Here is a 23,924-nt window from a genome sequence, read left to right on the forward strand (position 1 = left end):
ACTTTAATTATATTTAATAATAAATTGGATCTTGGGCATAAATATTGAAATATACAAATATATTTCCATCAATATATTATGTTCCTCTTGTTCTAGTACATCTACCAAATGCTTTGTAAAGTGTGTACACCAATTCCAGAAAACTAAGTGGAAGCAAAATCCCAACAGAGATGGAGAAGCATTACTTGTGGTTCACTTAATCATGAATAAGGATCATCTCCATTAATATAGAGACAATTGACTATTTTTTCTCATGTTTTAATGAAAAAATATAATTTAATGATAAATAAAAAGATGAAAGTGTCATTATATATTGTCATTTGTGTGTTATTACTTGTGTGTTATTAATGGAGTTGATCATTCCTCCTTAATTAATGGAAGAGTATGATGTGGCCTAGAAGAAAGGATCTGAAATAAGTCAATAGAATAAACAAATGGATTTTCAAGTAAGTGTTGAGTTGTCAAAAGAAGGAAAGAATTGTTGTGACATGACTAGGCAATTTATTAATTGAATTTGAAGAATGATTAACATGTAACAATTTGATGTTGACACTTCATTAATAAATTGATTGATTATTATTAATTTGCTTAATCAAGGATTTCTCAATTTTTCAAAGCAAAAGAAAAAACTTCACTCAAAGATAAAAATTAATGTCATTAAGTTACCAAAAAGAATTTACCAATGATGATTTAAGTTAAGGAGTTAGGTCTCATTAATAATAAGTATGAACAGTCTGTTAATTAAAAAATTTATGAATGAAAAAATAGTGTAAGATAGTTTTATCTCTTAAATAATGTTTATGTTTCAATTTGAATTAGTTGAGATCCAATATAATCTTCGTTAGTATTTTTTATAAGTAAAAGTTTTATTAAAAGATTGAAATATAACCTTCCATAAAATGATAGTTTAAAAAAAAATAGTTTAATAAAATTGCAAAATGAAGCTAGGAACAACTTTTAATAAGAAATATATGAAAGTTGGGAATATTAGGTACAGAAATCATGAAGTAAAAAAGTGGGGGAAATAAACCCAAAGACAAGTTGCCTATAATGCTAGGCATGGCATTTAAGATTTAAATGCATGAGAATGGACAGAGATCACATGTCATAAATGATGTTTTACTTTCTGTCCCAAACCTAACATATTAGAGTGTTACTTTTTATTATTGTTGGGATGTTTGAAATATGTTATTATATGAAGTGTTATATTGCCTAGTATTAGAATAGAGTAGAGTAACCAATGTTATATACTAGATTCAAGTCTCTTGTTATAAAGTGCACCAAATATAAGCACAAAAAATAGAAATATTCCATGAGCAAGTGAGCTCATGGGTGTGCTAGAGTTTGTAATTATTATTATCTAATAATATCTTGATAGTCGCTCAGTGCTCCAGGTGACATAGGTACAATTGGCCAACTCCGTTAACCAATTCTCTTTTTTCTTCTCTTCTAATTATTCTATGCCTTTATTTGATTGCTTGTGGTCAACGCTGTGTAACGATCGCTTCCGTTGCACCAACATGTATCAATATATGATTAGTTTGAGATAGGGAATAAAACATTATTGGTGATATGATCCTATCCAAAGTGGAATATAATTAAAATGCATTCCATGACAGAAAATAACTTGGCCAATAAGGTTCAGAGTCATTCCACATAGGAAATCACAATTAATTCATGGCTACAAATTGTTCAAAGGATACACATGCGTACCAATAGGGAAGTTTGATGAAAAATGGTTACTATTATGCTTGGTACAGATAGTACAAACCTTCCTAGAAACTAGACACACTACCTTTCATATCTCCTATATAAATAGTGAGTGAACTCTTCAAGTTTCTTACCCACAATTATCTGTGTCATTGTCACCTTGTCTTAAATTTTGTTTTTCTTGTATCCTAAGAAAGAGGGAGACATTGATGGCATTTAACAAAAGAACATTATTCTTGGCAATTCTATGTTTCCTCCTAATACAAGAGGTAATTAAAGGTTGTTTAGGATTCTTTCATGCTCATCAATAGTGTGAATATAATTACCACTATAATGAATTTACCTTAGGAGATGTTCTACAAGTATTACACAAGGAGGTTTTACCAAGGCCAGTGACATGTCTTAAATAGATACAAATACCAAACTTTTTGCCAAAATATTTTGACAAATAATAGTAATCCACTCCCTTTAATACACCATCTAATTATTGGGTGGATTTCTAAATGAAATAGATCACACATTAATTAGACTACAATAGAAAGTGTGTTAAAGAGTGTTTAACAAACTTTTTTTTAAGAGAAATAATGATTTTTTTACATGTATACCAATTTGATTGTTTTTGGGTATTTCCAAGGGACGGTGATGTGTTGTCCCAAATAATATCACAAATCATATCCCGGACCAATGAAAATATGTCATGTTAGTTAAAAAAATATTTTTTTTTTATTTTTTTTGTTCAATATCATTAGTCTAGGATATTGTTTGGCACACCATATCATTTTCCATTTAGCATTATTCATGCTTTGAGTGTGAACAATAGTTTTTGAGTGTTGTTAGTATTACCCTTGTTTGTAGTATATATGGTTTTTCATCATATTAATTTTTTCTCAAACTTTTCTTTTCCATTGGATCTTTACATTTCATGCATAGAATTTTGAATTACAATAGAAACTAATATTTAGAATTAATATAAACTTAAAATTAATTACTTATATCTATTTTTAATTTGGAATCATTTTGCAATATGTTGTGTGTTTTGTAATTCATATGGAAAATCCACTTGTTCAGTGATGTTTCAAATCGATCTTTTGAGCAATCGTTGACGATAAAGTTATACTGAAATTGATATACCTTTCCTTTCTCTTCTTCAAAAAAAATTCAGTTGGAGATCTATGTCGGAATTCAGCACACGGTTGGGGCTCAAAAAATAGGTAAGAAATTATCGTTACACATAGGTTACAAAACATTGGTGATTAAATCTTAACTTTGCTGCTAATTAATAAACTTATAAGTAGAGAGATTGTTTCTATGATTTGAACTAGTAACATCTTTGTATGTCCGGGCTCACCCGATTTTGATATAAATGTGCATATATAAATGGTATATACATGAAAACTGAAATGAGAAATGGGTGAAAATATTTCAGACTGTGCTGGGAAATGCAACTATCGTTGTAGCAAGGCATCAAGACCAAATAGGTGTCTAAGGGCATGTAACACTTGTTGTGAGAGGTGCAATTGTGTGCCACCAGGAACATCTGGGAACACTGAAGTATGTCCCTGCTATGCTAACATGGAGACAGATGGAGGAAAAAAGAAGTGCCCTTGAATTTCATTTATATTATATATCAAACTTAGTTTTATTCATTCAATTTCAAACCTATATTTCATATTAACTAGGGACTATGATGCTTATTGTGCTTGTGGTGCAATAGCACTTGCATGATTTGCAAAGTCATTAAGAGACTAGTGACTAAAACATTCATATATGTATGAGATTCATAGATATGGATGTTTATATCTTTACATTAATAATATATTGCAGTTGTTAGAACAGTATATGTGAAATTATCTTAATTAAATTCTCTCATATATCTGTTATATACTGAGTTAGGCTAAGGTAGCTTAAACTACAGAAAAAAATTTAACTGCTATGTGCAAATTAAAGGATACTAGTTGTAACATAATAGGAGAGGAGTCTGTTCCCGCTAGGAAGGCATGTACAATATGATACCAAATGCCACAAATATGGAAGATAACAAACTACCACCATAAACTAATGTTCATGGACAGAGATTACCTGTCTTAAACGATGTCTCATTCTCTGTCCCAAACCAATCAGATAGAGGCATGTGAATACAAGAAAAATTTAAAAAACAAAAAGTAACATTCTCATTGACTCGGGACAGAGAATAAGACATCATTTGGGATATGTGATCTCTATCCAATTGCCACTGTCGACCACCACCACCAAACATCACTAACCACCACTTATTAACACCAAACTATTCTTAGTCATTACATATTTTCATAACAATTCGACATGCTTATTTTTATTTTTATGTTTGGTTATTAAGAGCCCATAATTAATATACAAATACCATTAAAAGCATGTGAAGATCCACTCTACCACACTCAGCTCATACACAGATACAGTAAAGAAATATCTGATAATAACGTTAGGTAACTCACATTTTCCAGATAGATATTGACACATTTTAGGTGAAAATTAAAACTCTTTATTTATGTTATCATAAAGAGATAAAGAGAGATATTGACACATTTTTTAAACTGTATATTAATTTATCAACTCTATGTACCATTAGTAGTAGAAGAATGGCAAAAGGACTCAGAAGATCTTGTGACTTATTCTAAATAAAGCGTTGTTTAACATTATTTGTTGGTAAAACATACAAGTATGACGCATATCTCAATCACATTAGCGAATAGAGATAAATACGCAATTTTGAAGCACCAATATTCATTTATCTAAACTAGCTTCTTGACATGGATTGAAATGTTTGTCAACCCGTATTACTTATTTAGAATAATTAATAAAAGTTTGAGTTTTTTGTATTAAAAAATAGAGAAAACATCGAATTTGTATAAATAAGAGAGATAAAACCTCACAGAGTTAATAATTATTATATTCTCAAAAACTCATTAAATACTAGCCTAGATAGCTCTCTAGGGGGCTCGGAAAATACCTGAAAGACAATTACCTAGTGAATACTTGCAAGTGAATCTAACACAAAAATTTCCTTCTGGGAGAGCATTGCAACTTCATAATAATATCAACCCAAATATTATTGAAATCCTCAATGGGACAAAGAAAACAACCAAATATGCAGATTTCACAAAGGCACCCCATGCAAAGGAGAATGTGGCAACACAATCAAACTTGCTTAAAGTCAAGTTGTAACAGCAACCTATCAATCTTAATTAAATACTAAGTAGAAATGACAAAAATACTCGTCTTGTGGGTACCAAAAAATACCATCTAGAGTTGTGTCGCTCAAATGGGGTCTGGCTCATTTAAAAAAATCATTTCAGCTTAGTTGAAAAAGCGCTTAATGAAGTCATTTACCCTAACAACAAGATTAGGAAAACTAATGGTCAAACTGAAATCTCAAAAGAATTTCAAAAGGCAAGCAAAAAGGAAAGACATTATGTGGTATTAACCTTGAAGGCTAAAAATAAAAAATTCAGAGTACGAATTATTATAGATCAAAGCATAAACACTATTCATGTGTACATATACCAACTGATAAACCCACATAACTTTCTTTGCACATAACCCACTAGAACAGTAAGACTACTAGTTCATTGCATATTTCTGAGTCCAAGAACGGGCGGTGCTCTCGTATTTGGCCCTGTCCGTCTTGTACATGTGAGCAATATCTGGAACCAGAGGGTCATCAGGGTTAGGGTCTGTCAAGAGAGAGCAAATTGACAACAGGACCTGCCGAAAAATATGAGCAGTCAATGTAAGTGTGAATTCATATATATATCCTTTTACTGCTATAATCATCGTCATATGATATAATAATTTCTTCTGCATTTGAAAATTCAAAGCTCAATAAATTTGCTATTCCTTCCGGTAATTTGTTTAAAATTAGATAGGTGAGGAAGGGGACACGCCCAAGGCATAAGTGACAAGTATAAAGCATTGCACCTTGGAAACTGTGAGGGCAGGGCTCCATTGCTCTTTCAGAATGTCGAGACAAATACTTCCATTGCTGTTGATATTGGGGTGGAATACCTTTGTTTTGAAGGCAACCTACAAAAAACCAAGTTGTAAACTCATTTTCCAAATGTGAAGTAAACTACCAAAATCTTTTCAATGCAAGAAAAATTGAACTTATATTAAGGCCTCAACAAAAAAGAAGAGGGCGAATAGTCAGTCAATTCAATGAATAAATATAAAACCTGAAAACAAGCTGAGTAAATCCATATTAACATAATTCAAGTCAAAATCTATACATTACAACGAAGCAATGTCAAATAGAGAACCATAAACTCTTCATGTAGAAAAACCAAAAAGGCAAAGGAATTACTCGTAACCCCATGCATTCAAATATATCTACTTGAGTCCATTTCAATTAATGGAGGTTCTTATTTCGATATTAGTTTGGCAGCAAAGATATTGATCAAAGATCATGTCTGAATATTATCTTGACAATGGAAAATGTTTAAACTGAATGTCATTGCAAACCAACTAAAAGCAATGTTTGACAAAACTCAAGACAAACCAGAACTATAAAAAGATTGATTGAAAGAACAAAAGTGTCCAAATTTAGTCCAAAACTCCAAATACATACTAATAGGTGTTGAATCTTTTATTTGCTTATATATACTAACATAAACAGCAAGTAGTTTAGGCCTAGTTACCTTTGGTGGTTTAAATGGATAATCTGGTGGGAAGTGAATGGTCACTAGGAATACACCACCAGAATAAGGGCTGTCTGCTGGACCCATGATCGTAGCTTGCCAATGAAACAGGTCTTCCCCAACAGGGCCTGCACAAGTGTAGAAAGTATAATTATCCAGATAGATTTCCTATACAAAATAAAAGAAACCATAGGTGTTTTCATCACAAGATCTTGAGTTCTTGACCATACATGCATAAGCGATGATTAAGATTATTTCTTCCTTTATATTTTTATGACTCCCATAGTCCCATTTTCAACTTCTATTCTCAACTGAGGTCTTTGCCCTCTGTAACCCATGGGCAATAAAATACTCTTCTATCATCAGACAACTTCTGTTTTAAAATACTATATTCTTAACTAAATACTACATGCACAAATGTTATTATTAGTCAGCATGTTAGCATCAGTTTTTCACCTCACATTTCCATACCATGCATGCAAGATTATGTACCATTATCATAGTATCTTCTATTCAAATAAATCTTGATTTACTAGAGAAAGGGTGGCCCAATGACGAGGCTCCCACCTAGTGGGGTCTAGGTAGTGAAGATGTATGCAGCCTTACCATCTCAAGCAAAGAGGTTGTGTTTCTAGGATTTAAACCCATGGCTTCCAGGTCACAAGGAAACGCTGGCACTCGACCTATAAATATTGATTTACTCAACAGATAATTTGGGTATCTTGTACATGCAAAACATAACTCCCAGCCACTTTAAATCATTTGAGAGAAGTTAAACTTTATTGCAAGTTCAATAATAATAATGTTATATTCCAAAATGACAAATGAACTAGAAGAAAAAACAGAGGTTGTTAAAAAATACAGCTGAGAAGAGCATTTACGCTCAAGAGAAATTAGAACATGATAAAAATACTGAGACTAAATTTATTTTTCTTTGACATTATCTTGTCATGTATATGCACAGAACATTCACAGCTCTTAAAATACAGTAGTATGTAGTATAAAGATAAGGAAAAGAGGAGAAAGGCAGCACAAACAAACCAGCGCTGCAGGAAACAGGGGGATCTTTCTGTAGGTCCTTCAACTCCTTAGTAATACGTTTTGAAGCCATCTCAACTATACAAAGATTAACACACAAAATTAATCTTCTCGGTCCTAAATTTGCATTAAAAATAAGAATTCAAACACATTAAGCATGACCAATGCCTCAGGTTCCAAAACAAAATGAATGAACCATTTTAGCCATGAAGGCATGAAGTAAATGAAATAACCTATGACCCTTAATACCGAGGATAGTAAAAAGAGCCCGACAATGCAAGCCCACTCCAAGAAAATCAGCATTCAACTCACTTGAAAAAGACTTATTTTGCTTCAATATTAAACATACAATTATTGAGAATATTTTGTGCACAAAATCTACTTACAAATCTGTTATCCAAAGCATAAACAAAAGATAAACTGGTTACATATTGTTAAAACACCCTTTGAAAATTGAGGGCAGGCTCTACCAAGGACAGGACTATGTTGATTCAACCCGAGTTCAAAAACAGAATCCTTTTCTCGCAATATTTTTAAAAACTAAGTAGCCTTTAAATAAAAATAAAATTTTGCAACAAAAGCATATGAAGTCATTTTTGAACCAAACCCACTACAAACACCGTTCTCAAGCAACAACAACAATCAAAGAGAAAAAGTAAAATCAAACCCTAAAAACAAACCCACGATTCAGGCGTTATATAGAGAAAGCAGAGAAAGATAAAAATCGATAGAATCGAAAACCAAAGGGGATTAGTTGATTAACCTCGCAATCGCTAGGGTTTGAAAATTGATGTTTGGATTTGTGTGAGAGAGAAGATCAGAAGCGTTGGATTGAAAGCATTGTTTGTGAGTTACTTCATTATATACTCTTTCGTTCATGCGTTCTTTGCCATGCACGTGATCCAATCAAATTTCACGTTTTTTTTTTCTATTTAATATGTATACACTGACGACGGTGAAATATTTTTTACACTGTCAGTCAATCATCCACCGTTGATTTACTAATCATATTAACTTTTAAACAAAAGTAATATAAATTGATGATAAATGATATACTGACAATATAATAAACTTTACTATCAGTGCGTAGATTTTAAACTCATTTATGATTTATCCAATAAAATAAAAATATGGTTTTTGGGTTTACCAATTTCATGAGTAACCTTATTTCACCCTTTTTCAAATTCACCATCAACCCATTTTCACTTATTATGCATTAGACTGAGAAAGTCATCCCATAAAAAATTATAAATCGAAATATATGTACAAATCAAAATATTGAGAAATTGGTGTAGTGAAATAATAAATATAAATTTTGATGACTTATAAATTCATTATGAATGTAAATTATCTATGGAAAAAGTTGTTTTATAACGGTTATCTATTGATTGAATTTTAAATGAAAAATTCTGATAATATTTTTTGGATTAAAATTATATCTATCAATTTATTATCGGCCTAATTATAATTTCTTCCTTTTATGGAAGGTGAGCATAACTTTTTAAATCAAGAAGGTAAGTAAATGTAATTAAGTCAAATGTTAGGAAAATATGTATAATTTCCACAATTTTAAATTCAATATTTTCAAATGAATTTATTTATGGTTTTAGTGATCGCGGAATGTTTGTTTTCTTATACAAAGTTCCTCTAATATAGTTTGCACTTTAAAGGTTAATGTGCATTAATCTATACCAACTTTTCATATTACTTAGTTGATTGAGTATAATGATGATAATTGTGTTAACTCATTAATTATGTGGATTACATTTTAGAATGTTATTCATATATAATATTTTATGATTCCAAGTAGATAAGTATGGTAAGTGTGCAAAAATGGCACATTTGAAATTTTCACAATATATACTTTTGGATTCTTTTATAGTTTGAGGACTCCTCTAATTTTCAAATTACAACTAAGTCATGAACTAAAACCCAAATATTCCTCAATTACATTCCAAGTTTATAGAAACCCAATTACTAATAAGTCATGAACTCTTAATGAAGTCTTCATTCTAAGTTTTCAAACATTACTCCTCAAGTTTGGAGCTACTTATATTTAATGGACAAAACCAATTCTATGGTAATCCATAAGTTTTACATCGAAATTGACGAAACTATTTTTTTATTAAACCGGAAGTAAAAACATACTATATAATTAGAAAGTTCTCTTCTAAGGACATTGTAGACACCTATGAAGTTCGGAGATATTTATAGTGTCAATCTAATCTTAAACTCACTTATATTTATTGCATATATCTTTTACTAGTTATTTTATTTAGATGTGAATTCATAGAGTATGCATGGTAGACGAATAACCTTGCCTGAGACAAGGAGACTTTAAGTACTTAAATTGGGTAGAAAAATTAATCTACATAATATTTAAGCAATTTGTTAAAAATAATCATCTAATATGGATTACTAATTTGAAGGAGTAAAATTGACTAAAGTTATAAGGGGAGATATCCACTTACTTCAAGAATAATTTTTTTAAACTTACTCCCTATCGTAGCCATCAATTTTAAAAGGAAACTCAATGATGTGAATTAGTAAATATATCTAAATCATTTGATGTCTTCAAATTAATGGTTAGGATGTGGAGTAAATTTAAAATTTTTACTATCGAAGTAGATAGATCTTCTATCTCATAATTTTTATACTATTTTATTTTTATGATGACAAAACGAAAAAAATAAATGGAATAAGTGATAAATATTTTAGAATAGAAAATGTTGTAAACATTTCAAATTTTTTATGATTTCAGATCCATCCCTAAACATTTTTTTATTTTATTTTTCATTCAAATAAAGAATATATTTATATATTGTTAGGGTAAAGATTTATAAATAATTATATATTATTTAATTTTACACTACTTAGATTAATACTCAATAATGATTAAGATATGAAATATGAACAATTATTTTTGGTACATAAATATAAATGATTATAGAGTTTAAAATATATGCACCATTAATTAAAGTTTTTACATTAGTAATACTAGTGTGTACAGGTACTTCGTACCTGCCGGTGAATATTGTGTGATAGTACATATTCAATTTTTATATATTTCATTTTTTTGAATTAAAATATATTTGTTGTCTTCGGTGTACTTTATATTATATTTTTGTGTGCTTATGATAATGTTTAATTTAAGGTAAAATATATGATTATTTAATGTATTGGTAGTAGTTGCTTAGGATTATATAGTTTTTTTTTGTAAAAACTAAATAATGTTAAGGACAATATAGGAAATAAAAATTACATCATGAGAGAAATTATTTAAGTTTTGGCTTTATATATAATAGTGTGTACAGGCACTTCGTGCCTGCCGGAAAATATTGTGCGATACTACATATTCAATTTTTATATATTATATTTTTTTTGTTTATGATAATGTTTAATTTAAGGTAAGATATGTGATTAATTAATGTATTTGTGGTAGTTTCTTAGGATTATATAGTTTTTTTGTAAAAATTAAATAATGTTAAATAAAAATTACACCATGAAGAAAATTATTTCAAGTTTTGGCTTTATATATAGTATAGATATAAATATATGATCTATCATTAAATTGTAGTATTTTTTATTTAAGAATCATCAATGATGGTTAATGAAAAATTTGAAAATGTAAAAAACACTCTTAAAGTCATTATGTTTTATGTATATATATTAAATCATGATTATAATGCACCTACAATATAAAAAACCTTAAATTGTTGCATACTTTTGTAGTTTTGTTTTCTCTCAAAAATGAAATCTTCCTGGTATAAAGAATATTCATTCTGTTGTCTTCAAAATCTCTCTCTCTCAGTAGACCTACAAAAGGGACCCACCTCCCTAAACATTAGGGTTTTCAATTTCCCCATTTTCAATTCCCCAATTCATCCACATTCACCATGAACCTTTCCATAATCAGACCCAACACCTTCATCCAATAGCAACAACCCTTCAACACCTTCATTCCACGGCTTCCAATTCGAGCAATCAACCATGGCGGCGTCGAGGAACTTCATCGGCGAAACTGAACCAAAGCAATTGATGGATGAAGAGAACAACGACGATGATGATGATTATTCACCTTCTGCGAAGAAATCGAAGTTTGATAGGTTTCCGTTGAATAGTTATGAAGTAGGTGTAGTAGTTGGCGTTTTCTTTGTCTTCTCCAGTGGCTTATTCTGTATATACATCACCATGCCTGCTAATGAGTACGGTAATATCAAGCTTCCACGCACCGTTTCGGATCTTCGCTTCCTCAAGTAATTACCCTAACCCTTTTGTTCATTTTGAAACACTAAATTATGTTTTGTTCATTTTGTCTCTATACAGAATTTTAGTTTGTAGTAATTAGCGGGTGCTTTTGGTTTAGCTTGATTAGTGTTTTAAAAAATGTTATATATATAGATATATATGTGTGTGTGTGTGCGCGTGTTAGATTTTTGAAAATGTTAATAGGGATGCTTTTTAGTTAAAAACTGGTTTTAGTAAGAATTTAAGCAAATCCAAACAACGACTAAGCAGTAGAACACATGCTTTTTATGATCTTCACTTGGTCTTGCCATTTATTTTTGCATATGATGTTTCTAGAGTCATAAAAAGTGAATAACACGACATTTCAACTCAAGATTGATTGTTAACATTCTACTCTTTTTCTATGTTGTTTAGTGATCTGTAAAATAACTTGCAGTGAAATTTTCTTTTGGTAATTGAGGGAAACATTTATCTTAGGATTTGGTGATAATGTAGCCATTTTTATGCTTCCCTTGGGATAGAAACTACATGAATATATAGGAGGGATGTACTAATGTAAGACTTCTACTGGGGCTCATATGGCGAAGATGCTAAAAAAGAATAAAAATCCCAGCTCAGAAATATTGAGTTACGTGAATAATTAAAATCTCGTCTGAATATTCAAATTGTAATCTGTAGCTTGATTATGTGAATCTCTATTTAGTTACTACCTGTTCTGTTGTTTTTATGAGTAACATCGCATGTTTTTCCTCATCAGTATTTTTCTTCTCTTATCTTTTTGCAGAGATAATCTTTCAACATATGCAAGAAATCATCCGGCACAGTTCATTCTTGGTTACTGCTCCACCTACATTTTCATGCAGACTTTTATGATTCCAGGAACAATTTTCTTGTCTTTGTTAGCTGGAGCTCTTTTTGGAGTTGTACAAGGAATTCTATTAGTAGTTTTGAATGCCACTGCTGGTGCATCATCTTGCTTCTTTTTGTCTAAGTTAATTGGACGGCCTTTAATTTCTTGGTTATGGCCTGAAAAGTTAAGGTTTTTCCAAGCAGAGGTCTGTTTTTGATTCATAACTAATTAAATGTTCATTAGACAATTAGCTGGAATATTATACCGTGTTAACCTCATTTTCTTTTGTTTAATCAGATAGCAAAGCGCAGGGATAAGCTGCTGAATTACATGCTTTTTCTGAGGATAACCCCAACATTGCCAAATCTTTTCATTAATTTGGCATCACCTATTGTTGACATACCATTTCACATATTCTTTTTCGCAACGTTGATTGGTCTTATTCCAGCCTCCTATATTGCTGTCAGAGTAAGCTTTCTTGCTATTGTTGAACAATGTACTATTCCTTCTCTCTTTTCCCCTGAACTCTACACTTGCTGCTTCAAGCATTCATATTTTATGCACTAATTATTTTTTGTTTCTACCAGATTTTAAGTCACTTTCTTATAACTGTCTCTTGGCTCTACAATATGAATATTTGAAGTTTTAAACTATTATAATTCATGGTTGTATTTATGGGTATCAGACACAGGTATGTGGCATGTCTTAGAAAATGCAGAACATGATATGGTATTTATATCTAATAAACATATAAATCCATCGGAAAGGATTGTTCCAAGGAAAGTTGCCACTTTGCAATAATAAGACTAACTGTCCATGGACCACAGTCGAAGTGGTACCATTTGACTTCCATTGCCAGTGGCATCCTCCATGTAAGTTCAGAATTGGAATCTACTCCACACCTGTTTTATTTGATCCATAATCCAATTGTTCTTGTGATCATGAAGAGTAATACCAAATTTATTGAGGATTTCTCCTCCATCAAGGATTCTTGAGTCGGAGAACTGCTTCCAAACCCCTTTTATTCCTTATCAGCTCAGTTTGTGTTTCATGCTGGCCTTTTTGTTTTAGTGATTTAGCTTGAATGGATAATTGGGGTAATACGAACAGTTTAACTTGTTCCCCTACTCAAATTTTTTGGTTAATAAATAATAAGAATGGTTTTGCAGCAAAGGTATATTTTTTAATTATTTTTAATCCTATTAGCTAGGCTGATGTTAACCATTAATATAATTTTTTTTTATTTTACCATTAGAATTTTTGTTTCAAGTTCAATTCGTATGGACTTCATTTTAAATTTTAACTTGTGAGTGAAGAGGTTTTGTAGACTGTCTTCTACTTGGATTTATCCCAACTTTTTATGGTAGCTGCATTTTTGCATTTCTTACATCACACTCTTAATACCTCCATTGATGTTTTAACCAGGCTGGCCTTGCTCTTGGGGATCTAAAGTCAGTTAAGGATTTATATGATTTTAAGACATTATCAGTGCTCTTCCTCATTGGTTTTGTTTCCATAGTTCCAACACTTCTGAAGAGAAAGAAAATATATGAATGAAAGTTATACCGGCAGAGCTTGCTTAAACCTTCCTCAAAGGCAAGTCAAATGATCATTGAATTAGATTTTGAACTTAGACAGTGGATTATAGATATTGATGAGAAAGGACGTATATCAAAACAGTGTCATGTGTTCCTTTTTATTTCCCTTCATGGAGCCTCTAAATTACCCATTTATGCAGCCTTGATGTAATTAGGAAGGCTATCGTGTTTCGTGTGCTGTATGCGCAGGTGCCTTGCTCCAAGGAACTGGCTTCCTCTGTACTATATTATTTGTCAATTTAGTATGATATAGTTGCTGATTTAAGTCTATGTTCATGTCGTTAGATTGAACTCTGATGAATCATTGAAGATATCCCTGATTTGTATGCACCTTGAAATGTACTGTTGGCTTATGCAGGGCCTAACATATTAGATTAACAGATCAATTCTAGATTATAGTTGGTTCCTGAATTGTTAATAATTATGCAATGTATTGCACTATACTAGATATTACATTTGTTGTGTGCAAATACCCAAGGTTTACAAATAAACCTAGTACAGAGTATTGGAAAGGACCTGTAGGTTCTTTCGTTATAAGAAAAACTTTATATAACTTTAGATTTGAGATTTTCTATGGTGTGTATCAGTTTTTTTTGGTATAATCAATGATATCACTTAGAGTATGGGTAATGAATTAATCTTTTTCAAGATATATAACTATTCTTTTCAACAAGTGTCGCTCTCATGTATTTAATCTTTGACCTTTTGGTTTCTCTAATAATCCAATGAGGTTATCGTGTGATTATCATAGTCGGCTGAAAAGTTATTTGAAAGTAATTTTGGATGTTTAGTCTTATACTGGCTAAATATCAACTCTAGGTTGAATTTGACATTAATGGTGGAGTTATCAATCTAGTTTGCAAACATGCTTGTGTATCTCATTCAAGAATGAAGGCTTACTTTATGGCTTTGGTACTCCAAGATAATATCTTAGTGTAGTTGAATACAAAATAATTGTAATAAAAAACAGTATAACTAGTTCATGTTTTCACTCATTGAAAAAAAACACATTGTGCTACACCAAAGTAATCACATTCTCAACATTCCAAAACCAATCTTTCCATAAATCACGAGGAAACAAAACCTAATTAGTCTATGCAAATGAATCAAATCACCAATGTGTAAAGGAACTTTGATCCATGTGATTTTGGATTCAAATCTATACAATTCAAGTGTATGAAACAAAAACACTGTTGGTAAGGGTTTCAGCTTAGGCATATCACTCATCAAACCCTGTCAATGTGTTAACCATAAACTGCATGGCTTTCACTTTCATTTGTAAAGACAATATGTATTGAGCTGTTTCTATGTATAGTCCTTCCAACCCAATGGATTTGTTGTTGGGTATAAGCTTCTTTAATGCTCTAACCCTTCTCTGAATCCCACTGGCCTGTTTTCTAGAACCTTCTATTGTGAGTGTCTTCCTCTTCATTAAAATCCTTCTTCTCATTCTACCCTTGAAACTTTTCTTGGTAACTTTCTGCTTCTTGGCTTGTGCTACCAACACTTTGCTCCATTCATATGAAGAACTTTTCAAAGAGAGGGAAACAAGGAAAGGCTGAGAAGAAATTCCCATGACTAGTTTTCCACTACAGACCACAGTTAATTGAGCTCTCTCAATTTTCAATTTTCAGATGCAAACACAATGGCTATAGAAAAAGTGACACAATTAGAACATTTATAGGGTGCATTAGGCACATTTACCTGTACTGGTAGCCTTTAATTATAATTCAAAGTTTCAAACAAAACTTAAAAGGAACATGATAAATAGGTGATTCCAAAGCAAAAGAAAAGTATATCTTTCTATATTATCATGTGCCAGTTCAGCATTAACATTAAAGAAGTTAATAAAATAAAAAGACAAAAATAATAACAAACATGTGAATATTAGTGACTAGCAAAAAAAATGTTCTTAAAAGCTAAAAGTCACTCTATAAGAGCTTCTCATAAATAAGAAAGTGGGAACATCATTACAATTTTGAAAAGAAGGCCTACAAGGAGAAATTATTGCATAATCCTAAACCATGATTCTGAATACAAATCATTGGTTTTAAATAATTTTAACTATCATCGGTTAATTAATTTGGATGTATAGATGAGGAGCACATCAATTTCGGACAAGTGTAGCATTTTTGTTGCTTTAAGCATGTTCTCCAACTCAAAGCACATGCAACCACATGATTCTTTACGGCTCCACAACCCTTCTTAACCACCACCTTTCATCACACACCACCATGTCTAAAACTAATAAGACCACTCTGGATTATTCCTCACCCTACTTTATAAATTCAGTGCATTTGCAACATGCATTGTTAGGGGTCATTTTCATTCACCTTGCAGCTCAATAAACATGGCATTCCATATACAAAAACTTGAGGGGTTCATAGCATTTAGCTCATGCTTCTTGAAAGGAAACCGTCTTAAAGGGACAATAAAAGAATAAAGTGCTAAGGCTTTGTTACTTGTCAATGCTTTTATTAACAAAAAGTGGAGATTTTACATTCTAGTATTGGGATAAGGAAGATAGGCTTCTATACAACATTCATGAACCAAAAACTTCATTAGATTGTATCATAATATCATGAAAGAAGATTACAAAAGCCTAGGGTCAGGAGTAAAATAACAAACAAAATATTTTATAGTTGAATAACCATATTTTTACTTCTAATAAATAAATAACATCACAAGATCAGATAAACAAAGTGGTAGCAAGAATTTACTTTAACCTGATGTTCAAAATGACATAATGTATTTCCTATCATGATGATATCCACAAGTCATACATGGCATAGAGTTGAACCATGTCAGCACCCTTCAGGGACATTTTGTAAAGTTCCCTGATTTTTCCGCCCTCTCCAAATCTGGTAAATGTTGAAGATGACTGAGAGAGAGAAGATTTGTTAGCATTTGATGAAAGTGTTGTGGCTAACATTTTCTTCAAAAGCATCTGTAACTGACTCCAGTACTTTGCATGTAACTCAGGATAGTTAGTACTAAAAGTGTCAACATTTGTGTCTGAAACAAGGCGTCCTTCAAGCATATTAGCCAAAGCTGATTCCATCATCTGGAACAAAATGCTCAAAGTATCAAGAGACTGAAATAGATGCAATCGAAAATGGACAACGAAAAAACTATAATGCAAACTTTTTCCGAGTATAAGCATTCAGCTACTTTTAGTGAATAAATTTAAGTGGGTACACATTATGTTTATATTGGTACACGTGTAGAATGAATGGAACAATCACCAAGCCCTTATCCTACAAGATTGGAAACGTTACATAAATCAAGACACCGAGTCTGTTAAAAACCAAAATTTCAAGATAACTATTCAGTGCAAGGTTTTTCTTTAATGGCCTCTCGTTCCCAAGTCAGCTCAGTTGGTAGAGCTGAGGGATATTATGCGTGAGCACCTGAGTTCAAACCCCGACAGCTATGCTGCCCCCCTTCCCTTAAAAAAAAGAAGAAATTCTGCCTACAAAAAAGCACTTTCTCCTAAAGTTTTTCATTCAGAGAGCACAGAAGATATTTTGCACCAATTAATTCATTATGAAAAATGCAACAACCATAATTAGAAATTCAATGCTAGAAGTTAGTCGTGACAAATTAAATCATCTCAATGAAAATTTCAACAAAAAATCTATAATAATCTGAATCAAAGTACTGTGTAAAAGGAGTGAAGGAAAATACCACATTAGAGTGTAAATGGCTTGAAAGGCTTAATGAAAGAGCTGATCTCTCCATGAGAATAGTCAAATACATGTTAGGATGTGTTTTCGGGCCATAAAAGTCCATGGCCTTTTGCCAGTTCCTCTCTGCCAGAGATGCATATTGCTTGACTCGTACAGTGTTATTTTCACCTTTTGACACAATGTTTTTCTTGTTGCCATAATCCATAAATTTCAAGCAACAATCTCTCTGATAGCCAGCTAACTGGAAGTAAGCATATGCAGCCTCCTGTTTGTGTAGTTCACCCAATGACTCATACACAGATAGTGCTTCCCTAATGGCTTCGTTAGCTGAAATCTCATGCTTTCTCAATTCTTTCCTGGCTTTTCTGTCATGTGGATTGGTGTGCCTTACACGTGCATCTTCCAATGATCCATTTTCATAAACTTCTGCCGTACTATTATCTCTTGCCAAAAGCATGCCAAGGCGCAAATAAGTGTTAGCAAACTGTGTGTGTACCTCATTCCTCAGGTTGCATGTTGCAAAATCATCAGCATCATCATCGATGGCACTTAGTTCTAACCTTGCCGCCCCATAATATCTAAGAGATTCTTTATATTTCAGTTTTGCAGTTTCCAATGCATGATTGTACGCATTGTGTAAGATACTATGCAGTTTAAAATTCTCAAGTTTTGATACCATCTCCTCAGCCAAAGCCCGTTTGCCATGCCCTAAATTACAGTTTATCAATATGATGTTGGTGTGATCTGAAACTTCTTTGAATGCATCTATAGCATCTAGAAATGCCAATTCAGCCTTACTCAACTCTTTATTTTCAAGCCTGATCCGCCCCAATTCGTTGTAAACCCACCCTTTCTTTTTAACCACAGATTGCAACTCGGACAAACCAGATGGAAGTTTTAGCAATGCTTTTCTAGCTTCTTCATAACATTTTAAGGCAGCTGATAGATTGTGCTCTACATCTCCAATTAGAGGTCCATCTAGGTACTTAAATATCCCACCATTTCTTACTTTAGCTCTTTCCTTTGAAATAAATCCAGTTTGAGAGACAACACCTGAACATGAATTTTCGATCTCTGAAGATCCCTCAAGTGTTCTAGAGTTCATAGATGCCAAGGATTCATCTTCGTTCTTACTACTTTCAAGAGTATCTATACGGTTCTCGACGCCACTTCTGTGCTCAAGAATTCTGTTATCAGAATTTTTTCTCTTCTCCGTGCTATGAATGCACTCATCTCCTGTGTCTTTCAGAGGCAAAAGATTGGCATTTTTAGCAGATAACGGTTTACTGTGCTTTCTACCATAAGTCATGAAATTCACATCTGCACTACTACTGCTTGCACTGCTTCCACTATTTGCTCTGTCGCTTTGACAACTGCAATTTACCAAGGAGCATGAACTGCAGTTTTGGTTCAACTGCACCAGCTTCTTCTTCAGTCTTTTAACTTCCTTCACAACCTCAGATGACATTCTCAATTCTCTGGTTGCAGGTTTTCTCGTATCTTGTATTGAAGTTTCTTTACCCTTTATCATATGGAACTTAATATAAACATCTCCAACTAGTGCCCAAGCCTTGGACCAGAAAAAATAAGTAGAAGACTTCATCTCAATAGTAAGATAACCATTAACATTCTCATCTCTTACATTATGCACTAATGTAGTATTTTCATCTATATCAAAGTGCTTTCTCTGTAAGGATGAGCAACTAACCATTGAAGAAATAAACTTTGCATCTTCAAGATGTGATGGCATTGATCCATAAACAGAAGATGCTAAATGTATAACCTTTAAAGCCTGATGCAGTTGGCCATCCTCTATATAAGCTTCTGCAAGTGCCAAATAAGATTCTCCAAGCAAAAGAACGAGCTTCCATAACTTATGATCCAACTTGGATTTTGGAAGCCATTCTCGAATGTCACAAACTTCAATACAGTCAGCATCCCCGCAAGCACAAACTGAAACATCAAAAGAAGATGGTGGCCTATCATGATTTTCATTGAAATGATCCATCAGCTCTGGTTCATTGCTTTGAAGCTGTCTCATCCACCTCAGAGACTTAATGGCCTGTGAAACATGATGTACTGCAGCTAACTTAGATGAGATTGGATCAGCAACTGTTTGAACCATAGGTGTGGAAGCTGGGCATACTTCACATGCAGAAGAGTTAACATCAGGAGACCGGCTTGGTACAGCCCCTTCTTGGTTGCTCAAATCTATGTCATCTACTGCTACCAGTTCACCAGAAGCAGGCATGTCTGGTTGAGCAATCATCTCGGCAGAAGCTTCTGACTCAACATGCCCAACTATTTGTTCAAATTCACCTGATCTGTCATCTACATCCAGATACAATACCCCATAGATAGATGATTCAAAATTACTGTTCTCAGCATCCGAGAATGACTCCTCAGGTTCAGTAACAATTGGTACACATTCTATAGCTAGAGACTCAGAAGTTAAGTTCAGCTCATCATCATAATTTAAAATAAGCCTTGCAAATTGTTCATGCGCAATTGCTCGAACTGCCTGTTCAACAAAACATTGATCAGAAATGCAATCATCTTCAAGATATTCAACAGAAGAAAATTATGAGGGGAGGGAAGGGGGCAAGACAACGAACATTTATTCCAGAAACATACCAGATGGTCTGAGTCATCAAGAAATTCCAAACATTTTCTAAAGAACCTCACACACCTAGCCCTATTTTTAGCAGCCTGCACAACATGCAACAATAAATAAAAATTGTCTAGATACTTGCAAAGTAGGATTAAACCGGAGATAAGTTTAAATCGTTCACACCATTGAGAGGGAAAGCCTGTGAGCAATTCGATAGAGGAGGGTTCCCAGTGAATGCACTGCGTCACTTCTACCTCTACTTATTAATGATGGCAAGGAGCTTGAAGTACCATTACAATCATTAGATGAATGGTTTTTCGGAATGACAGAAAGATCAAAAAGTTGTATATCATCTTCACCTGCACCTTTATAAAGCTACAAAACTCTAAGTCAGGCTAGCTAGTGCTATTAAGGGAAATAAATTATTTTAAAAGAAATTTGCATAATAAACATAAGAGCGACAAACATAAAACATTTTAAAACTATAAAAATATCAAATATCATAGCATACCCAATAAGAACCAGGATCCTGTTTGCAATTATCCCGAAGGAACCTCAAAACAGACAGACCATTTTGCTGGACAACATAAGGATGAAATGCAGGAGTCCCATCCTCAGATATCCCTTTGAGTAGAAAAATGTCATCTGTTTTCAGTAGTTCATATTCTTGAACAACACCATTGCGATGATAACAAATGGCCAACTCAGGAACACTTGCCATGATATTGTCAAGCCAAGCATCAAGCCATGTCAAAGGTGTGACCTACCAAAATTGGGAAGACACAATTAACAAAACGTGTCAATAAAAAATAGAATGAAATTTTTTAGAAGAGTGCTCTCACCTGCCGCGTGACATCCCACAAATGCAAGCTCACAGCAACATACTTTTCATTACTAAATAAAAGTAAGTCACTTCCAAGGAGCATGCGGAAATTATGAAACTGCCAGAACAAAACTCTCAGAAAGCTATCATTAGCGACTTTTCTAACTTTTTCATCCTCTTGCACTCCTGATCGAGGTTTTTCACCAACATGTGATACCATCTTGACAGGACTGTGGTTCTTATTTCTCCTGTTCTTCTTGCTTCCCCAATAGAAGCTGTCCTGATTAACCTTTGAGTATTTCGAATTGCAATTGTATGCTTCAGCTTGAACAACATCATGATTTTCCACAATATGTGGTGTTTTTCCTCCAGGAAGAACCGAAGAATTTGATTTCCCTTCTGATGGAACATGATGAGTGGGTGGACAATCACAGGCCTCCATTCTGACTGAATGCTTAGCAAAATTCAAGAATAGAGATTGATCAACACATTTCGATTGATTATTATGCATCCTAATCAACTTTTCTCCCTCTTCAACATCTGGCCTGCACTTCATAAAATAATAAACCAAATGCTTGACTACGAAAAACAAAAGGTTGTCAATGAAGAAAAGAAAAGGCAGCTAGTGCACTAATGAACTTCAGAGATGACAAAGAATTCAATCTAGAAAATGTTGACAATTGAATGCTACAAACTTAAAAATAAAAAAGTTAAAACCCTTTTCAATTTCTTAATGACCATAACAAGAAACCATCTTTGAGTTAGCAAACATAATGTACAACACATGATAAAAAATAATGTACTATAACCAGAATATGCTTTTACTCAGATGTCCATGCATTTTCTTTCTCGTTGAACCATGGAAGTCTATTATCTTCAAGACTTCAACTACTAATCTTTTCTTCTGATCCATATTAAACTTTTTTGTTTAATTTTTTATAAGATCATGGACCAAAGAGACAATTGTCAACATAAATTATAAGCCAAAGCTGTAACTAGATGGGAGCAAGGCATTGCAAAAAAGGAGCCAATTGTAGGTCAAATACACACCCAGTGTTTAAAACAAGAGTTTGACCAATGCGATGAGCGACAATTGATAAGCGAGCTTTGGAATATGGCATTTTAAATATCTGCTTCAGAATGTCTGCTGGAGCAATCACATCAATCTCATCTCCATGATCAACCAAACCATACACTGCAAGGGCTTCACATTTTCTAGAAAAGTTTGATGCAACAGCAGTGCCTTCCCAAGGAAAATCTGTAACAGAAGTTAAATTTAAGGTGTTAACAACAATGGGAAGCATCAAAAAGTAAAAGAAGTATGAACATAATAAGCAATTTTGACATGGAGATTTCTGTAATCAGAGAAATAATAAAATAATTTTGGAGAGCCGATAAAAGAAATGACTCATCAAAAAGGGTTTGAAATCTTCCCTAGAAGTCCTGAATAGCAGGTATCATTAGGGTCATGCTACGAGCCTACATTAACTAAATATCGATATAATTTAGAACAAAAAAACAATTTTTTCGTGAAACCTACAACCTCCTTCACCCTAAACAATTTGAATTAACTAAGTAGAGCCAATTCAATTAGGTAGGGAAACCACTAAACTTCTCGAAAAATGACTTTCCAATCCAACGAGCTAGGGTTATACTCAGCTAGTGATCTTCTTCTTAAACCATGAATTATGGATGTTAATAATCTAACATAAAACAATGTTGTTCACTAGGAAACATCAAGTTGCATTTGGTATACATGTTAAAACAGGACAGAACATAACATAACATAACATAACATAACATAAAACAATGTTGTTCACAATTGCGGTGAGGAAGTAATAGTATGACCTCGGTGAGTGGTGTTGGAGTGGAGAGGAGCACCAAGAGGAAGAAGAGGTGGCGAGTTCAGATCAGTCTCTGTTGGCAGCATCCGGTACCGATATCGTGGAACATTCACTCTGCAAAATCAATAATAATAATAATAATATTAACAATAATAATAATAATAATAATAAGTGTATGAGAGTGTATGTATATGAATAAGTGTATACGTATGAGGGTTAGGGAGAAGAGTGGAACGGAAAAGATGATGGAATGATTTATCAGTAGGAACGGGGATTGAACCGCAGAGAAACCCAACGGGTTTTGGTGTAGCGATTTCCAATGTTCCCACGCACACCAGATCATCGCACTTTTCTGATTTCGACATCTTCAATGGAAATTACTTGCGCTGTGTCTCTCTTTGTGTTTCACTTTCTTTTCTGATTATTGGTTTTGCTCAATTCAAACTCTCACTCTCATCAATCATCATCACTCGCCGTCTTCGTGCCTAGTTTTATTGGACATATTATTTCTTAAATTATCATGAAACTAAATGATACATATTCTAAAAAACATATTGAAGTGTTTTTACTTTTAGAAGATGTTATAATCTCAAAAATGAATAAAAAGTGAATATTAAGGTGTTATAATTACCACCAATTTTAGTTAAAAATGTTTAAAATTATTGCTTTCACCAATTTAATTAAAAAATGCTTATAACTTGCATAAGATGTTTTTACTTTTAGAAGAAAAGATTAAAAATATTCAAAAAATTATATTAATTAATATTTTGAAAACTAAACTTAAATTATTGAGATGTTTTAATTTAATTCCTCTTCTTAAGATGTGGTTATTTCATGGTTACA

At 32.8% G+C, this 23,924-nt stretch overlaps 5 protein-coding genes across 5 annotated transcripts; 2 read left to right on the forward strand and 3 right to left on the reverse strand.

Moving 5' to 3' along the window:
- Positions 1–1,830: 1,830 nt before the first annotated feature.
- Positions 1,831–3,476, forward strand: LOC109339959 (gibberellin-regulated protein 3-like). Its single transcript, XM_019577519.1, has 3 exons — positions 1,831–1,979; positions 2,873–2,921; positions 3,137–3,476. The coding sequence occupies exons 1-3, from the start codon at positions 1,920–1,922 to the stop codon at positions 3,316–3,318; spliced, it is 291 nt and encodes a 96-aa protein (XP_019433064.1). The 5' UTR covers positions 1,831–1,919; the 3' UTR covers positions 3,319–3,476.
- Positions 3,477–5,143: 1,667 nt separating this feature from the next.
- LOC109339955 (ubiquitin-conjugating enzyme E2 28-like) lies at positions 5,144–8,285 on the reverse strand. Its single transcript, XM_019577514.1, has 5 exons — positions 8,182–8,285; positions 7,422–7,496; positions 6,381–6,508; positions 5,665–5,769; positions 5,144–5,451 (listed from the first exon to the last, which is right to left on the reverse strand). The coding sequence occupies exons 2-5, from the start codon at positions 7,489–7,491 to the stop codon at positions 5,308–5,310; spliced, it is 447 nt and encodes a 148-aa protein (XP_019433059.1). The 5' UTR covers positions 7,492–7,496; positions 8,182–8,285; the 3' UTR covers positions 5,144–5,307.
- A 2,916-nt stretch (positions 8,286–11,201) lies between these two features.
- LOC109339961 (uncharacterized membrane protein At4g09580-like) lies at positions 11,202–14,555 on the forward strand. Its single transcript, XM_019577521.1, has 4 exons — positions 11,202–11,674; positions 12,451–12,721; positions 12,814–12,984; positions 13,942–14,555. The coding sequence occupies exons 1-4, from the start codon at positions 11,409–11,411 to the stop codon at positions 14,071–14,073; spliced, it is 840 nt and encodes a 279-aa protein (XP_019433066.1). The 5' UTR covers positions 11,202–11,408; the 3' UTR covers positions 14,074–14,555.
- Positions 14,556–15,333: 778 nt separating this feature from the next.
- On the reverse strand, positions 15,334–15,690 carry LOC109339957 (transcription factor UPBEAT1-like). Its single transcript, XM_019577517.1, has one exon. It carries the CDS (start codon positions 15,688–15,690, stop codon positions 15,334–15,336), a length of 357 nt encoding a protein of 118 aa, XP_019433062.1.
- Positions 15,691–16,270: 580 nt separating this feature from the next.
- LOC109339960 lies at positions 16,271–23,534 on the reverse strand. Its single transcript, XM_019577520.1, has 9 exons — positions 23,289–23,534; positions 23,086–23,195; positions 22,288–22,495; positions 21,257–21,782; positions 20,926–21,177; positions 20,598–20,789; positions 20,438–20,512; positions 17,802–20,324; positions 16,271–17,178 (listed from the first exon to the last, which is right to left on the reverse strand). Exons 1-9 carry the CDS (start codon positions 23,444–23,446, stop codon positions 16,873–16,875), a joined length of 4,350 nt encoding a protein of 1,449 aa, XP_019433065.1. The 5' UTR covers positions 23,447–23,534; the 3' UTR covers positions 16,271–16,872.
- Positions 23,535–23,924: the final 390 nt, after the last annotated feature.

The sequence above is a fragment of the Lupinus angustifolius genome, unplaced genomic scaffold (assembly GCF_001865875.1).
Source record: "Lupinus angustifolius cultivar Tanjil unplaced genomic scaffold, LupAngTanjil_v1.0 Scaffold_122_4, whole genome shotgun sequence".
NCBI classification, from domain to species: domain Eukaryota; kingdom Viridiplantae; phylum Streptophyta; class Magnoliopsida; order Fabales; family Fabaceae; genus Lupinus; species Lupinus angustifolius.

What these genes read in the sequence shown, in the direction of transcription:
- LOC109339959 (XM_019577519.1), top strand. Translation starts at nt 1,920, where the DNA reads ATGGCATTTAACAAAAGAACATTATTCTTGGCAATTCTATGTTTCCTC. An exon ending in GTTTCCTCCTAATACAAGAG is followed by an intron (nt 1,980 to 2,872) that starts GTAATTAAAGGT and finishes AAAAAAATTCAG; the next exon opens with TTGGAGATCTATGTCGGAAT. An exon ending in GGTTGGGGCTCAAAAAATAG is followed by an intron (nt 2,922 to 3,136) that starts GTAAGAAATTAT and finishes AAAATATTTCAG; the next exon opens with ACTGTGCTGGGAAATGCAAC.
- LOC109339955 (XM_019577514.1), bottom strand. Translation starts at nt 7,491, where the DNA reads ATGGCTTCAAAACGTATTACTAAGGAGTTGAAGGACCTACAGAAAGAT. An exon ending in ATCCATTTAAACCACCAAAG is followed by an intron (nt 5,770 to 6,380) that starts GTAACTAGGCCT and finishes GGTTTTTTGTAG; the next exon opens with GTTGCCTTCAAAACAAAGGT. An exon ending in CTGCCCTCACAGTTTCCAAG is followed by an intron (nt 5,452 to 5,664) that starts GTGCAATGCTTT and finishes ATTTTTCGGCAG; the next exon opens with GTCCTGTTGTCAATTTGCTC.
- LOC109339961 (XM_019577521.1), top strand. Translation starts at nt 11,409, where the DNA reads ATGGCGGCGTCGAGGAACTTCATCGGCGAAACTGAACCAAAGCAATTG. An exon ending in TCGGATCTTCGCTTCCTCAA is followed by an intron (nt 11,675 to 12,450) that starts GTAATTACCCTA and finishes ATCTTTTTGCAG; the next exon opens with AGATAATCTTTCAACATATG. An exon ending in TAAGGTTTTTCCAAGCAGAG is followed by an intron (nt 12,722 to 12,813) that starts GTCTGTTTTTGA and finishes TTGTTTAATCAG; the next exon opens with ATAGCAAAGCGCAGGGATAA.
- LOC109339957 (XM_019577517.1), bottom strand. Translation starts at nt 15,690, where the DNA reads ATGGGAATTTCTTCTCAGCCTTTCCTTGTTTCCCTCTCTTTGAAAAGT.
- LOC109339960 (XM_019577520.1), bottom strand. Translation starts at nt 23,446, where the DNA reads ATGTCGAAATCAGAAAAGTGCGATGATCTGGTGTGCGTGGGAACATTG. An exon ending in CTCCAACACCACTCACCGAG is followed by an intron (nt 22,496 to 23,085) that starts GTCATACTATTA and finishes CTTCTGTTACAG; the next exon opens with ATTTTCCTTGGGAAGGCACT. An exon ending in GCCATTTACACTCTAATGTG is followed by an intron (nt 17,179 to 17,801) that starts GTATTTTCCTTC and finishes ATTTTGTTCCAG; the next exon opens with ATGATGGAATCAGCTTTGGC.